The 16,716-nt window shown below is 41.3% G+C and overlaps 1 protein-coding gene across 1 annotated transcript in view; it reads right to left on the bottom strand.

Annotated features, from left to right (window-relative positions):
* The window catches only part of ECT2L (epithelial cell transforming 2 like), a 75,599-nt gene that overhangs the window by 12,078 nt on the left and 46,805 nt on the right, over nucleotides 1-16,716 (bottom strand). Inside the window, exons 11-15 of the mRNA XM_043457274.1 lie at nucleotides 15,263-15,445; nucleotides 13,703-13,806; nucleotides 10,079-10,204; nucleotides 6,062-6,148; nucleotides 618-832 (exon numbers count right to left, since the gene is read on the bottom strand). Of these exons, the coding sequence (XP_043313209.1) occupies nucleotides 618-832; nucleotides 6,062-6,148; nucleotides 10,079-10,204; nucleotides 13,703-13,806; nucleotides 15,263-15,445 (715 nt within the window). The remainder of the gene's footprint in view (nucleotides 1-617; nucleotides 833-6,061; nucleotides 6,149-10,078; nucleotides 10,205-13,702; nucleotides 13,807-15,262; nucleotides 15,446-16,716) is intronic.

Here is a 16,716-nt window from a genome sequence, read left to right as displayed (position 1 = left end):
CTTGGATCAAAGGCTATTCTTCAGCCATCACAGAATTTCAAAACTGGAAGCACACCAGTTCCTTTTATAGAATCTGGGGTCCCCGAAGCTAAGGAACTTGTTCTAAGTTATCTAAAGAGTTACTGGCAGAGAAACACAAGTTCAGTTTGTCTTACTATATTCAGTGCAAATGATCAATTTTCTCTCTCAACCCTTTCATATACATATACTGTTATTACACTAATCCCCAGCCTCTGGTTCTCTAAGCAAAGTATTCTAGTGACTTAATCCCATTACAGCCTCCTGTTCCTCTCCCACTGATCAGTCAAACGCTAATGACTATGAACAGCTCCCCTTCCCATTGTCTTTTGCATAAATAGTATGATGAATATAGAATCCCCAGGCACTGAACTCCACCCCTTGTACTATAGCTCTGAGTCCAGGCAGGGATACACCCCAGGAGTCATCACTGCTGTTTGCAGCCCACTGTCTAGAGTTGTCTCTCCTCTGTGAGAGGATCAGGCAGTGTCCCCAGGAGGGGCAGAGAATGACTGAGCCTCTGTATAACTTTTTGAAACAAGTGTGTGCTCCTCCCATACTACAATGCATATTTCAAAATATAGCTATTCAGAGTTTACCTGTTGAGACATAAGATTTGCAGAATATCAGAGAACATGATCTGGATGTTTGCAGCACTCAGAATGGCTCTGTTTGATGACAGTGCCGCTCTCAGTGGCCTCACATAAACATCTCTCACAATTTCCAGCATCTGCACATATTTTCTCTCACTCTTTAAGAGTTCCCTGACGACTCTCGTTCGCTTTTCGGCTGAATCCAGCTGGAGTTTTCTCTCCTGTGGAAAAGCATTAAGAACTCAGAAGGAAAGTGTAATGACTCATTTCAGGCTTCCATCATCAAAAAGCCTGATGGTCAAAGGAGACAGAGAAATGAAAGTATTGAGCAGTCAGGCAGCCACTCTGAGGGTGTCTTTCTGGTTCGTAATACGTAGGGCTGAAGGGAAACTTGATAAGGGAATGTGGAGGACTCTGCTGACCACTGCTTGTCCCCATCATCAAATTGTCCCTTGCACTGGCCAGCTTGATGCCATAGTAGAGATGGGCCTTGGACTCTTGAATCTTGAGAAGGTGCAGATTGAGAATTTACTTTTATCCATCTATCCATCCAAATAGATATCTAGTGTCATGTGCTAGGTGTTGGCGCTACAATGATGCGAAGGCAGAATTCTGCCCTTACAGAGGTGATGGTGAGAAAGCCTTTGGGTTGTGCATTGTTTTCCTCTTTTTTTCTCCAGTAGCGTTTTATTCATTATTGTGACTGAAATGAGCTAGACCTCTCATTATCAAATAGTTCAATAGTTATTCCTGCTGTGTATTATGAAATACCAAAATCATGCTCTTCTTTCTGTGTTTAGGAAAAAGTACTGTCTCTCCTGGGTAGTTAGGTTTCCCGATGTTCTATGCTTTCTATATATCAAAGTTCTGTTTTAGCAATGCCGAGGGAAAAGCCATGCACTGATATAAAGAAATCCCACACCCTGATATTGAGTGCAATGTTTATGATTGGAGAAATTAATTTTCCTTACTGGAATTAGGATTCTTTCCCTTCTATTTATACTTTTGAAGTTGTAAAATTAGTATTTTTACAATCTAGAAAACAATCACAATATTCAAATTTTAAAAATCTAATGGCCTTGTATTTGCACCTAGAACAATTAAAACTCTTAAAACACAATTTCCTCTTTCCCCTCCAGCCCTGCCCCACACTGCCCCAAATAAAATATGACAATACTAATGTTTAATGCCATGTGATCTGCACCTAAAATGTCAACCATAATTTCATGAGCTAAAATTAAAATGTGAAAATAATTTAAGAGAAGAATCAGAACATTCATTCTGTTTGAAATACTATAAACACTGTTCTTGGTTAGTTTTAATCTTTCAAACACATGCCTATTGTATATAAAGCCTATTTAGACAGTTTAAATTCCCTGGTGGCTCAGCGGTAAAGAATCCACAGCAATGCAGGAGACATTGGAGACACAGGTTCGATCCGTGGGTCAGGAAGATTTGCTGGAGGAGGAAATGGCAACCCACTGCAGTATTCTTGCCTGGAGAATCCCATGGACAGAGGAGCCTGGTGGGCTACAGTCCATAGGGTCGCAAAGAGTCAGACAAGACTGGGCAACTGAGCAGGCACAATGAGTTTAAAATTGCATCCATATCCATTGGCAGCTGGCTTACAGTCCATATTATATTTTATGTGTATTTCAGTTCAGTTTAGTTGCTCAGTCGTGTCTGACTCTTTGGGACCCCAAGGACTGCAGCACACCAGGCCTCCCTGTCCATCACCAACTCCCGGAGCTTACTCAGACTCAGGTCCATTAAGTCGGTGATGCCATCCAACCATCTCATCCTCTGTTGTCCCCTTCTCCTCCCATCTTCAATCTTTCCCGACATCAGGGCCTTTTCCAATGAGTCAGTTCTTCACATCAGGTGGCCAAAGTATTGGAGTTTCAGCTTCAGCATCAGTCCTTCCAATGAATATTCAGGGCTGATATCCTTTATGTTGCCATCCAAATGACTCTCAAGAGTCTTCTTCAACACCACAGTTCAAAAGCATCCATTCTTCAGCACTCAGCTTTCTTTATAGTCCAACTCTCACATCCATACATGACTACTGGAAAAACCATAGCTTTGACTAGATGGACCTTTGTTAGAAAAGTAATGTCTCCGCTTTTTAATATGCTGTCTAGGTTGGTCATAATGTTTCTTCCAAGGAGCAAGCGTCTTTTAATTTCATGGCTGCAGTCACCATGGGCAGTGATTTTGGAGCCCCCTAAAATAAAGTCTGTCACTGTTTCCATTGTTTCCCCATCTATTTGCCATGAAGTGATCTTTAAAATACTGGCGTTTTTATAATAATCATTATAATTAATCCTTATAATATTTATAACTATTTTGATTTAAGGCTTCAGTTGTCAAACTTCCACTGTTATCTTGAAACTGTAATAGAGCGCTGCCCAGCATAGCTCTTAGCACGGGGCCATTGCTGTGAACCATTAGCCCCACCCCCACCCCACCCTGTTACCAGGCAACGGCCACGGAGAGACCGTTAGCGTTCCTGCTCAGTCATTGGTTGGTGCCACAGTGGCCCCTCCCACAAACAACCAACTGTCAATAAGCTACCGTTGGTGGGAGCATTCCACCAACCGTCAGCCCGAGAGGTGGTCTTCTGGTGGAAAGTGAGGTAAGAGGTGGATCTCAGCTTTTTCCCTGGGCTCTCTAGCTAACCCAGCCTTGGGCCAGCAGGGGCCCTGTTCTGCAGGGCTCTGGAGCTCTTGCCAAGGCCACCCACTGGCCGAGCCCCAGGCCTTGAGGCAATGGTGAGCTTCTCCCCCATCCCCACCTCTGTGACCTAATGGCAGTGGCCATGTGCCTGGGACTTGGTCTCCAGAACCTGTCCCTGCCATTTGGGCGGCCTGAGGAGTCTGAGGTGCCTGGCTCCCTCAGTGATGCCGGCTGGGCAGGGTCTGGGGACCTGGCCCTGAGGGAGTCACCAGTTGAGATCGGCCTCCTCTCAGCCAAGACCAGAACTCAGAGGGTGAAAGTGTGCCTTGGGACCTGGCTCTTTCCTGTCAGAAGAGAGGATAATGTTTGTTTGGTAGAAATTTATAGGAACATCATTACCTGACCATGACTTGACCTCAAGAACAAAGGCTCTGACACGGAGAAGTCTGCAAGGACTAACCACACTCCCCCTCACCTTGCCTAGAAAAGGGCTTTGCTGAGAGCTTTCAGGGAGTTTGGGGTTTTTAAGGCCTGAGCCACCTGTCTCTTGCCTGGCCCTGCCATTAACTTTTCTCTGCTCTGAACTCATAACTTGGTATGTTTGGCCTCACTGTGCGTTGGGCATATGGAGTTGTGTTTGGGTAACAAAACCATTGTGCAGTATTATCACCAATGGTCAGAGGAGATACTGTCGTTATTTGTTTCCTTGTAAACCGTCTCTTCCTGGGTGGTTCCTGGGGATGGCGTGGGGCTGAGTGAGCCCGTGGCCGCCGAGGTCCACAGGGACACTGTCCACTGTAGGCGGACTGTAGGCACCATCCACTGCCGGGGTCCAGCCTCGGCAGGATCCAGGGGGTACCCTCAGGATGAACGGCGTCGGCGAGAGAGAGAGAAAAGACACGTGAGACCAGCCTTGATAGGGCCAAGTCTGCAAGGGAGAGAGAGAGAAAGAGGGAGAGAAAGAGAGAGAGAGTGACCAGACGGGGGGTGCAGCAGAGTCTGGCAGGGTCTGGCAGAGTCTGGCAGTGCTTTATTTTTTACTGTAGCTTTTATACCCTAAGTTAGTACATTTCTAGGGGAAAATAGTTTAACATTACATCAGCTTGTTCTTCACGAAACCAGGGTGTTTTCTACATACTTCTTTGTTTATGAGGGTCTTGTACATTATCTTCTGGCCTTGGGGCCTATTAACATTTTATGCAGGTCAGGTGAATGTAAACCTATTTTCCACTTCTATGGTGACCTTAACTGAAAGGTAGCAGCCTCATAGGGCAAAAGTACAGAGTAGAAGTATAACCTTGTTAACACAAAAATTAATCGTTCTGCAGAAGTTGTCAGTTGAGTTTATCTAAGAAGTTTACCCCACACTGACTCTGCGACTTTGGTGAAGTAGCCTCTGCCTAGCACTCCTGGGTGACAATTAACAACCATCTCATTGTTACCACACTAGGACTAAGCTCTTATTTTTCTAGACCTTTAACTATATTAACAATGGTTTCCACTGCACAACCTTAGCACATTAAGAGTAAAAATACAGCAAGCAAAACACAGCAAGCAAACGTCAACCCAATAACCACTTTTAGAATAATTTTTCTTGTGTTTTCTAATAGGACTCCTTCACCCCTCAAAAAGGCTCTATGTCTGTTAGGGCCTTTATATGATCAGGTTCTTTATGCTGTTTTATGATTAGGGTATTATGAGCAGTCATGCATATTAGTACCAAGGGCATAAATGCATTTGCCAAACAAACTAAAATACCAGCAAAGGAGTTTAAATTAAAACACTCCTTTCACCCTGGATAATCTCATAAAATACCACCACCTGGGAAACTTATAGATTAAAGTTCTAAATTGATTCTTATTTGGGAAGAGATCGGGGAAGGCCTTCTGCCTGTGTCACAGAAATTAGGGAGTAGTCTATTGAAGCAAGCATCAGAAAGACAGATATCATCTTTAAGGTGAGCGCTGGGGGCAGCTTTTTGGAATCCCTGAAAACCTGATCTGCCTTGCCTGTCAGGATTTCTCCTCATGACCTTGTCAGTGGTGGGATCTCGTGTGCCGGCTCCCGACAATCCATTGTAGGCAGACGGGTCCCAGCTACTGTGTAGTTGGGAAAGAGCCCAGGGCTGAGCGCCCTTCTGCAGGATTCAAATGTTTCTCTCTGCCTGTTGCTTGACCTTAAGGAAATCATTTTAAGTTTTCTGACTTGACTTCCTCTTCGACAAAATGCGGGTTCTAATGTCTGCTTTTCAGGATTCTGAGGTTGAAACATGATAGTAAAACTGGATGTGTGTTGTAGAAAGTCTAAGCAGCACGCATGTGCTGTGTGTTAACTGGCAGCATGGGACCAGGCCTCTGCTGGTCCACACGTTCTCCACCCACTACCCTTTGAAAGACAGCCCTAAAGGTTATATTGATTATCCTCAACATTTGAAATCAGACCGTAGCTGATGATGAGTCGGTTAGAAACTGTGACTGCTTGATTATACTCAATCAGCAGTTGATGGGTCAGTTAGAAACTGTGAACCTTCGTGTCCACGGACCATTTTTTAAAATGCCTTTCTAGCGTCCTATTAGAAAAGCATGGAGTAGCACAGAGATGTTGTTACCAAGATGTTTCATGTCCATCCCCTTGGCTCAGCTTCTTTTTAGATCAGGACTTACTCAAAAGAAAAAGCTACTGGTTGGATCTCCTCCAGTTATATTTGGGGTTTTTTCCCCCCTAAGAGAAACTCTCAAGAAAAAAGAAAGAACAAACCAGAATAGTTGGCTTACCAGCTTAACCAGCAACTCAAAATTTGGATCATTTTTGCTGAGACTGGGTTTTGTGTCCTGAGGGTTATCTTCTATAACATCTCTTTCCTGAGGATTAAATGCAGACTTGATTATTCGGAGGCAGGCCCTGGAATATCTAAATGCCCAGTCAGTGCTAAGCCCACAGGAGGATTTCAGTAGCTCTGCCTTTGGCCCTAATCACAGTGTTCTCTAGACACATAAGTTAAGCACTCAACAAAATTAAATTTTATGTTTTTAAAAAAAAATAACTTTTTGCTTCCTAGGAACTGTGTTAAGAAACTCAATTCAGTGCAGTTGCCATTTTCCCTGGGAGCAGCTCCTCACACGTGCCTGGGAAATAGGTCTCTGCCTCAGTTCTGGCAGCAGTGAGCACATAAGTTACCTTACTTTCAAGATGCTAGAAGAAATGTTCACAGTACTTTGTGAAATTCACCTCTTTTTTCACCTAATGAAAAAGTGTCATAAAGAAATTCACATGGCATTTCTAGATCTGTTTCCACATTTAAATATGGCTTATTCTTTCCTCACTTTGCCTTGTTAATTTTTCTTGTGGCTTCCATATAAATTATCACATTAAAAAATAACCCCCCTTCTGCCTGCAGCATCCCAGGGTCCACCCGAGAAATGGAACAATGGTCCCACGTTTGTATTGAAAGCTAATGATGATTAATGGTCACTACTGCTGCCCTTCCAAGTCAAAGATAAAGCCATACATGGCAACCTTGATATGTAGGAATGAAACTAGAAGAAAAACACCAATTTATAACCAAGACTCCTTTTGCCTTACTCTACTCAGACAAAGACACAATTTTATTTTGTACCTCCAGACATCCCTCATGGCTGCCTGAAGCCTTTGTGTAAGACCCCTGGGCCCAGAAGCACATGCAGGCAGCCAGTTTCTCCTGGGCCTGCAGGCCCCGCACCTGAGTCTGAGCACTTCATGGCTGCTCCACATAGTCTTTTCACCATGTCCTTTCTCTTCCCCATTTGGGGCTGACCCACACCAGTCTGGCATGTATTTATAGTTGTGTGCGTGTGTGCTCAGACAGGTCCAACTCTTTGTGACCCCGTGAACTTTAGCCTGCCAGGCTCCTCTTTCCATGGAATTTTCCAGACAAGCATACTACAGTGGGTCGTCATTTCCTACTCCAGTATTTATATTTATGCTGGGTGGGGGGGAATCTACTTTGAATTTTGACAAAATAATTCAAAATTTCCATGCGTGGAACATTGTCTTCTTTCAAAATATGTAATAATGCTGATCATTCATGTAGAGAAATGATAACTTCAACCAGTCAGCAGTGACACTGCAGTTGTGTAGGTAGACGTGGTTGCAGGCATAAAATGAAAATGAAACTCAGCCTGCTTGACTGGAGGTTAAGAGAACCCAAACTATACAGATTCGGATTGTGGATTCCACAGACGACAGAGGCCCCCCTTATCTGGGGTATCATCCCTTTGGACAGGCTCCCATGAGTGCTCAGTCATTGAAGCTCAGCAGTGGACTCCTAGACTACCCTGGTTATCTTAGAACCTGCTTACTCAGACTGGGCTTTGTTTCATCTCTGGCTCAGCAACAGCTTTTTAAGAATTTTTCAAACCACTGAACTACCAGGGAATTCCCAGCTACAGCTATTTCTTAAATGTAAATTTTTCTTTGTGGATAGCAAGTCAATTTGACATAGTAATTGTGTTTGAAACTAAAAACAACACGTTCTCTCATTTTATATTATCGAATTATTAGGATTTTTAGAGCCTGTTCTTAGGTTAAGATGCCGTTTGCTAATCATTTTGAAACATGAACTCGAAGGAAGTAACGGAGCAGCAAACTTCGCACATTTTTAAGAAAACAATTATTTTGAGTCTATGGGCCTTTGCCTTGACTCTCTCCACGGCCTGTAAGGGAGACTTTGGATCACATATTTGGAATTTTCCTCTAGGATCTTAGTTATTGCTAACATCCTACTTATTGCCGGCACTTCTCCCAGAAAACAATTGACTACCTGAATTAGGGTCCAGAAAGAGTTGTGAGGTTTCCCAGATGGCTCAATAGTTAAAAAAAGAAAGAAAGAAAGAAAGAAAAATCCACCTGTCAATTCAGGAACCAAAGCAGATGTGGTCTGATCCCTACGTCTGGAAGATCCCCTGGAGAAGGAAATGGCAACCCACTCCAGGATTCTTGCCTGAGAAATCCTATGGACAGAGGAGCCTGGCAGGCTACTCCATGGGGTCGCAGAGTTGGACACGACTGAGCAGCTGAGCATGCATGCAGTAGTTGTGAAAATGATAGTGCTGAAGAACAACTATGATTCTGGCTGTGACCTATCACCATGGTTCTATAGCATCAGTGTAAACACTGCAGGCATATCAAGGCCAGGAGTTACTACTGTACTGACTGGGCAGCAAGATGATAGATAGATAGATGATAGATAGATTTATAGAGTGAGCTGTCTACCTATGTATATGTATGTGTATTTGGTCCTGGATTTGGCAGACTAATCCTCTTATACAAACCCTTGTGGAAGAATCTATAAAACAGTTGTCTCAGAAGAAGGCATTACTTTCCACTCTCATGGGTGAGAGTTTGTGTGCTCTTCTGGATGAATATCTACACTTTTAAAAATAAACTCCAAGGTGTGGAGAAACTCACCTCCATTTTATCCAAATTCAGCCTCTATATTTAATCTGTGGTTTTCCTTCCTAGGGCCACCAACTTTGTTTCGTGGGCATCGTGCACAGGCTCCCAAGTGTTAAATAACAGAAAACCAAATAAGAATCTAACACCTATTTTTTTTTAATTTTATTTTTAAAAAAGGAAAATATCAAAGATATTCCCAGGCATTAAGGAGTTTAAGATTTCTGTAGTTTTATTACAGGAAGGTGATGTAACAAGAGCAGGTCTATTGGTTCTGATTCTCTGGAGAACCCTGATGAGTACATGGTCTGTGAGTTTCCTAAGAGATAGATTTAGGGGTCAGGCTACAAGGAAGCAGGGTTCTAACATCTAAAGGCTTTGATGTCCCCGGGAATGTGTTTATCAAGACTCCTGCTGGAGAGGATGCTTGTGGTTGGGGAGAATAAGCTGCTTCAGGGGGTGGGGGTTCTGCTAAGAGGCATGGTCTACTAAAGCCAGAGGGCAGGGGCTGCATAAGTGCAGGCCTTTCATTCTCCTGAGTGAGTCTAGGGCAGCTTGGCAGAGAGGATGCGGCCCCAGAGGGGCACCATTTGCTTTCCCCTGCACTGTGCTGTCCTGAAAGCTAGGGCAACAAAGTCTTCCAGGATATCAGGTTAATAGGGCAACACACCATTTGCTACTAGGGGAACTTACAAGTCTATTTTTCCTAACAGTCTCCACAGTGACTTTGTGTTAGGGGTGGCATTCCCAGCCTTCAATCATCAAAGATAGGTGCTTTTCCAATGGGCATGAAATGGCATTTTCATAGAAATCAGTTCTCTGAATGACAATGCAATTTTCAGTATTTCCTGAATCCATATTACTTCACTTAACCAAGAATGTACGTATTCTGAATATAGTACTGGCAAAATTATTTTTGCTCGACTAAAGAACTAGCTTCAAACCCACTTTTTTTTCTTTTATGAATTTGAATCTCAACTAAAAGAAAAAAGAAAAAAAGAACCATTTTTAGTTTCAGCAAAAAAGTGTCCTGGGATGCAAATGAAAAAAAAAAAAAATCTCTTTAGGTTATGTTGGACAGAATATGCATATTCAATTCTTCCCCCAAGAGTCAACTAGTGTTACTCTCATCAGCATGATGCCATGTAATCCACTAATCAAGTAGATTAAGTGTTACTAACATTATGAAACTATAAAACACCCTTTAAAAAATAAAAATCCATGAAAATGAAGTTCTTACAAGAAATGACAAATTGAAAGCTTTCCAGGTTAGAATTATCATTACTGATTATGAATTTCTTAAGCACATTTCTCGAACTGTACAGTGAAGCAACAGCATAAAAATACCACAGTAATTTTACCTTTGTGAGTAAATTGTGTGTTGCCTTTGGGTCACTTTTTGTCAGAATGACATTTCTTTCAAAATGCTTGCTCTTTTTACTACATTTCTTCAGCAGAAAATATGACAAAAATTCCAGAGGGTTGTCCTGAAAGATTACCAAACCCCCCCCAGAACAATTTTTATTTCAAATGCAGGTCAACAAGAGTGCAGCAGATATGAGAACACATTTTCTAGTAGCATTTTCAGCTTTCTGCCTAATTAATTTACAAGTCTAGAAAACAAAGTAGCTGTTTGAGGTAGTAAATGGGGCTTTCTGGTTAATCTTGGTTCTCAGTTTATTGTTACAGTTCAGTGAGGATGCCAAGGTCTTGTGGGAGGGTCTCAAGGTCTTCAGAACCAAAGTGGCCCACACTGGCCTCTTAGCCAGAGGAGGAAAGGTGACAGGACAACTTTGGTGTGTTACAGGGGAAAGAAGAGAGCCTCCAAGCAGCAGAGTTCTTCGGGAAAACACCCTGGCGAGACTCCCAAATCTGGTTCCCTCTCAGGCTGTAGGTTTGAACACCATGAAAATTATATGATACAAGGTTATTTTTAAATAATTTGGTGGCATAAATACCATGAACCAACATCAAACATTGAATAATTCTTTGGTGTTTGAGAACACTGCAGAGAATTTCAGGGCCTCAGGATTATCCCTGTGAACATCCCTGATCGTATTATCAGCAGAATTCTCCAGGGCCTTTATTGCTGGGCTGTGAGAGGGTTGGCTAGTGCACTGGAAAGTTGAGTTTTCAGAGAAGGAAATCATGGCTACCTGCAACTCCTCAGGCTCCACACTGGGCCATGAGCCCAGGAGATGTTTGGTGCTTACCCAGGAAGCCAAGTTGAAACCATGATGGATAAGGAGAAAGTGTCCAAAGGCAATGTTAAATCCCCCACAAAGTATAATTACTACAGTGGGAAGGAAGGATTTGAGAACTGTTTCCTGGAAAACTACAAGCCTTATACAGCATCAGGTATGTTAATAATACCCCATTCCTGTCCTGTTCTCAGCTTCCCCTGAACTGAGGGCTGCAACAATTATGCCTCCTTGTGCACGGGGATTTGCTTCCGGACCTCTGCAGATACCAAAATTCTCAGATACTCAAGTCCCTTGTGTAAAATGGTGTAGTACTTGCATACAACCTAGGACATTCTCCCAGATACTTTGGTGTGTGTGCTCAGAGGTTAAAGCGTCTGCCTGCAATGTGGGAGACCCAGGTTCTATCCCTGGGTCGGGAAGATCCCCTGGAGAAGGAAATGGCAACCCACTCCAGTACTCTTGCCTGGAAAATTCCATGGACATGGTAGCCTGGTGGGCTATAGTCTGTGGGATCAAAAAGAGTCGCACACAACTGGGCAACTTTCACTGTCACTTTGTGACACCATGGACTATATATAGCCCACCAGGCTCCTCCATCCATGGAATTTTCTAGGCAAGAATACAGGAGCCTCAACATCACCCATTATCAGAGAAATGCAAATCAAAACCACAATGAGGTACCATTACACGCCAGTCAGGATGGCTGCTATCCAAAAGTCTACAAGCAATAAATGCTGGAGAGGGTGTGGAGAAAAGGGAACCCTCTTACACTGTTGGTGGGAATGCAAACTAGTACAGCCGCTATGGAGGACAGTGTGGAGATTTCTTAAAAAACTGGAAATAGAACTGCCATATGACCCAGCAATCCCACTTCTGGGCATACACACTGAGGAAACCAGATCTGAAAGAGACACGTGTACCCCAATGTTCATCGCAGCACTGTTTATAATAGCCAGGACATGGAAGCAAAGTAGATGCCCATCAGCAGATGAATGGAAAAGGAAGCTATGGTACACATACACCATGGAATATTACTCAGCCATTAAAAAGAATTCATTTGAATCAGTTCTAATGAGATGGATGAAACTGGAGCCCATTATACAGAGTGAAGTAAGCCAGAAAGATAAAGACCAATACAGTATACTAACACATATATATGGAATTTAGAAAGATGGTAACGATAATGCCATATGCAAAACAGAAAAAGAGACACAGATATACAGAACAGACTTTTGGACTCTGTGGGAGAAGGCGAGGGTGGGATGTTTCAAGAGAATAGCATCGAAACATGTATATTATCTAGGGTGAAACAGACCACCAGCCCAGGCTGGATGCATGAGACAAGTGCTCGGGCCTGGTGCACTGGGAAGACCCAGAGGAATCAGGTGGAGAGGGAGGTGGGAGGGGGATTGGGATGGAGAATACTTGTAAATCCATGGCTGATTCATGTCAATGTATGACAAAAACCACTACAATATTGTAAAGTAATTAGCCTCCATCTAATAAAAATAAATGAAAAAAAAAAAAAAGAATACAGGAGCTTGTTGCCGTTTCCTATTTTGGGGGATCTTCCTGACCCAGGAATCAAACCCAAGTCTCTTGCATCTCCTGCACTGGCAGGCTGATTCTTTACAACTGCACTACCTGGGAAACACCCCCATATACTTTACATATTTATTTATTTGGCTGTACCGGGTCTTATTTGCCACACATGGGATTTTCAGTCTTTAGTTACAGCTCTCAGGATTTAGTTTCTTGACAAGGGGTTGAACCCAGGCCCGCTGCATTGGGTGTGCAGAGTCTTAGCCACTGGACCACTAGGGAAGTTCCTCACATATACTTTAAATCATCTGTCAATTACTTATAGTACCTAGTACAGTATAAACACTATGTAAATAGTTGTCAATGCATGGCTAAATTCAAGTTTCACCTTTTGAAACTTTTGGAATTAAAAAAAAATATGTATTTAATTATGTTATGCCAGGTCTTAGTTACAGCATGTGGGTTCTAGTTTCATAACCAGGGAACAAAGTTAGGTCCCCTGCATTGACAGCAAGAAGTCTTAGCCACTAGGTGAGTCCCTGGAATTTTTTTTAATGAATATTTTCAACATGTGGTTGGGTGAATCTGAGGGTGCAGAACCCATGGTTGCAGAACCCAAGGATATATAGAGTTGACTGTATTTTATTTTCCTAGAGCCTTTCTATGATATTAGGGCAGAGTATGTTTTTACACTGCCTCCCCTCACTGTGTCCTGGTATGTGGACTGACTTTTCTGGAAGAGCATTCAAGATTTGCTTCTGATTTTTTTCAGGCTTTCCTCAAGCTTATCCCCAACCAAATTACTGCCTTGTTTCTGTTCTGTTGTTTTCTCTTTTCCTTCCTCTCTCATCTAGCCTTCCTTGCCTTTCATCTGTTCTAGCTGGTTTCACACTTTCTCAGTTTTTCTGCCATACTATTAAATTGTTTTAACTGTTGAATAATGTTTATGTGAAATATAAGCCACTAAACATGTTTTTTTTTTAAAGGAGTCACTTCTGACTGAAATTAATCACAAGATAGGTCAGTGTACCATATGATTAATATCAAATAACTGAGAAGATTTTCCTATATGTCTATTTTGGTGTAATAATACATCTTGGGTTCACACTCTTTCAGTGGCTGTTTTCATAAACTGATGCTATTTCTCTGAGGAATTGTGTCCTAAAGGATAAAGTGGTAAATGCACACTAAAATTTAAGTTTTGGGGGTTTTGTAGCTTATTTTAAAGGGAACACTTACAGAATTTTCTTTTGAAAGCTCTATCAATCCATCTGCCAGAGCTTGTATGATTTCTTGGTTATTCAGAATGTTAGCCATACTCATGGTGTCAAATACAAATTGCCCTGTAAATATAAGTCCATATGCTTTGTAATTAATTTAAGAGATGTGATCAAGAAGAAAACTCAGTCCTTACAGTTGCTTGTTAGTGTATAAAAATGCAGACTAAGAATAAAAATTCTATTATGCCATGAAGATTATCAAGGTAAAATAGAAAATGAGCAAAAGCATCTAAATGTGTAGCATATAAAAAGTACCCACCCTGACAAAGTTGATATTGAATGAAATGTATACATTGGACAGGGAAAGAACATGTAAAAATAAACCTTATACAGTTTAGATTCTCAATTCTACCAAAAGCTCTTCCATATTCTGCATTATCTTTGTGCTCAATTCCATAAATATTTTAAGTCCATAGAGAATAACATACAAACATACATACATATTTTAAAAATATTTTGAGCAACTTGCATTGATTTGAAAAGCAACCTTTTTCCATTTGATTTTCATGCCTTATGACATACATGATCAGAGAACACTTCTACTGTTAATCTTTTCATTTATCTCTCTAGTCGTTAATACCTGTGAAAGAACCAGGAGAAATAATTTCTCCTTGTTTTTAGCCTCATAACAATTTTTAAATATTAGCTGAACACCTACTAAATGTGATAGAGTTAAAACCAAAAAGACAAATCCTTGCTTCATGCAACCAGATATGGACATACGTTGACAGATAAAATACCTGCATGCATATTTATATGTTGCAGCTCTTGTGTAGACAGAGCAAGGCAGAGGAAGGGAAGAGAGAAGTAAGACAGATGTATAATGGCTTGACTGATACAGTGCTTCAGTGTGAAGAGTTAGGAAGGAAAATGACTTGGCAGTTAAAGATGCAGGAAAAACCTACTTAAATACATTTTTTAAAAAGTACTTGATTTTGAAGAACTGACAGGTTTAGATGAAGATCTAAAGTTGAAACAGGACATTGTTTCCAAAAGTGTTTATTGTGATAATTGGATCATGAGTAACAAGCATAAATGTGAAAACAAATAATGTCCAATAGGCCTCCCCATGAAGCCCATAATGTCCAATAGGCCTCCCCATGAAGCCCATCACCAAATTAAATATTTTAGAAAGAAAATACATAGAATTCAATTATAGAACAGTGTAAGTAATGGGTGCTGTGGTCTAAGAGATGCTTAATTGGGATGTTGGTGCTTAACTTTGAGAGCAAATTGTAGAGGGAAAAGGACAGAGCTCTCTGGCTTAGCAAAGTGAATTTTGCCAAGGTAAACAATTGACTAACAGAATAAGATGGTAACATTTGAAACCAGGAACTAGCTTCAGCATTGTAAAGATGAATATATTTGTTCTTAGTGGATATTCATGATATCTGAAAGAAGCTATGAAAAACAAAGACAATAAACAGTTTTTTACTTCTGCATTCCTACATTTGTATTCACTCTGGATATGTGACAAGCTTCATAATTAACCAGCAACAGAAGTAGCAACAGTTCTTACCTATCATCCTGCCACTGATGTTCTTCTGCAGCTCCTTGAAGAGAGGACTTAATTGTTTCCTTACTGATTTCAAGGTGTCTTCCAGGAAGTCGGTGAAGCTGGACCATGTCTGCAGCTTTGATTCGCTGAAGTAGATGGAAGGGGGTGCCGGTTCCCACTGTTGTCCCAGCCAGTCACTAAGAACTGACATTATTTTCCCCATTTAGTATCACAGACTTAAGCTCAAATGAAAGAGTTCTTCTTGTTTACAGTATGGGAAAAAAAAACCCTTAATTGTATTTATATCAGGCTTATTACACTTTCTCATTAGAAAACTAAGATAAACACCCATAGTCTGCTTTCAAAGGTAAAATTAGAAACTCAAAAAGGACAAAATGAATAATTTCAAATGTCTATCTACTCCTTGATAGATAAGTTTGACGTTACACTGTATTTGAAGTAAAATTAAATAGCTGCTGGAGTTTTGCATCAAAAGCAGAATAGACTTCCAAATAAGAATACACTATTTTATGTTCACATCCTAAAAAGTAAAAATACAGGAAAACCACACTTTGCCTGGTTTCCCCATCATGTCATCCGAAAGTCATCTCCATTGGAGCCAGCCCTGCATCTTATTTACATCATGTCCAGCTGCTCTTTCTCTACAGATATCTCTACATGTACTGAAATGGGTGCTTAAGAAAGTTTCTTTCCTTGAAAATCAGTGACTGAATTACACAGGGCCAAGGGAAATTTGATTTTCTGTCCTAAATAGATAGTTTCATTCTTCTCTCCACATTTTTTGCTGATAAACGTGAAACTATTTGTAACATGTTCTTCTAGAATGAGAAGAAGAGTGGGAAAAGGAGGAAGAAGAGACAGAGGAGGAGAAAAAGATGAAAATCCATTTTATAACTGCAGTGCTATCTGCACTACACTGCTATTTACACCCTGCTATCTCTGCGAGGCTGATTTCCTCCCTTCATGGGGCCAAATATGCTCTCATTGGGTGCTGCTGCTATGTAAACTAAAAGTAGCAAGCAACTTCTGCTGCAAAACTGTATTAGGTCAGCGAGCTTTTTGTTGTATCATCATGAATCTTCTCCCAATGATGCCAGCTTTCCTGTCTTGAAAGGCACTTAGCATCCAGGATTAGAGAAGTAATGCTTTATATAGTTTTACATCACTCCCATCCCTGTTTGATAGGAAGTGAGGGAGTTTTAAAGGGGAAAATGATTAACATTATTATAGCAAAGCAATTTGACTCTTGTTAGTCAGCCAATGTTACATTTTGATCCAATAGTTGCAGCTTTATTATCTAAATGAAATTTTGCTTTCAAGTGTAATTTCTCTTTGTTCTTCCTCTCCCTTAAGGCTACTGCAGTGAAACTTGAGCCAGCCCCTTCACTAGCTCCTTATAGCTCCAATTCATTTTTCCAAATGAAAGCACATTAATAATGTTTTACGAAGAAAAT

Source organism: Cervus canadensis, chromosome 33 (genome assembly GCF_019320065.1).
Source record: "Cervus canadensis isolate Bull #8, Minnesota chromosome 33, ASM1932006v1, whole genome shotgun sequence".
Taxonomy (NCBI): domain Eukaryota; kingdom Metazoa; phylum Chordata; class Mammalia; order Artiodactyla; family Cervidae; genus Cervus; species Cervus canadensis.
The sequence above is the reverse complement of the archived record's forward strand: the minus strand, read 5'-3'. Positions and strand labels throughout refer to the sequence as shown.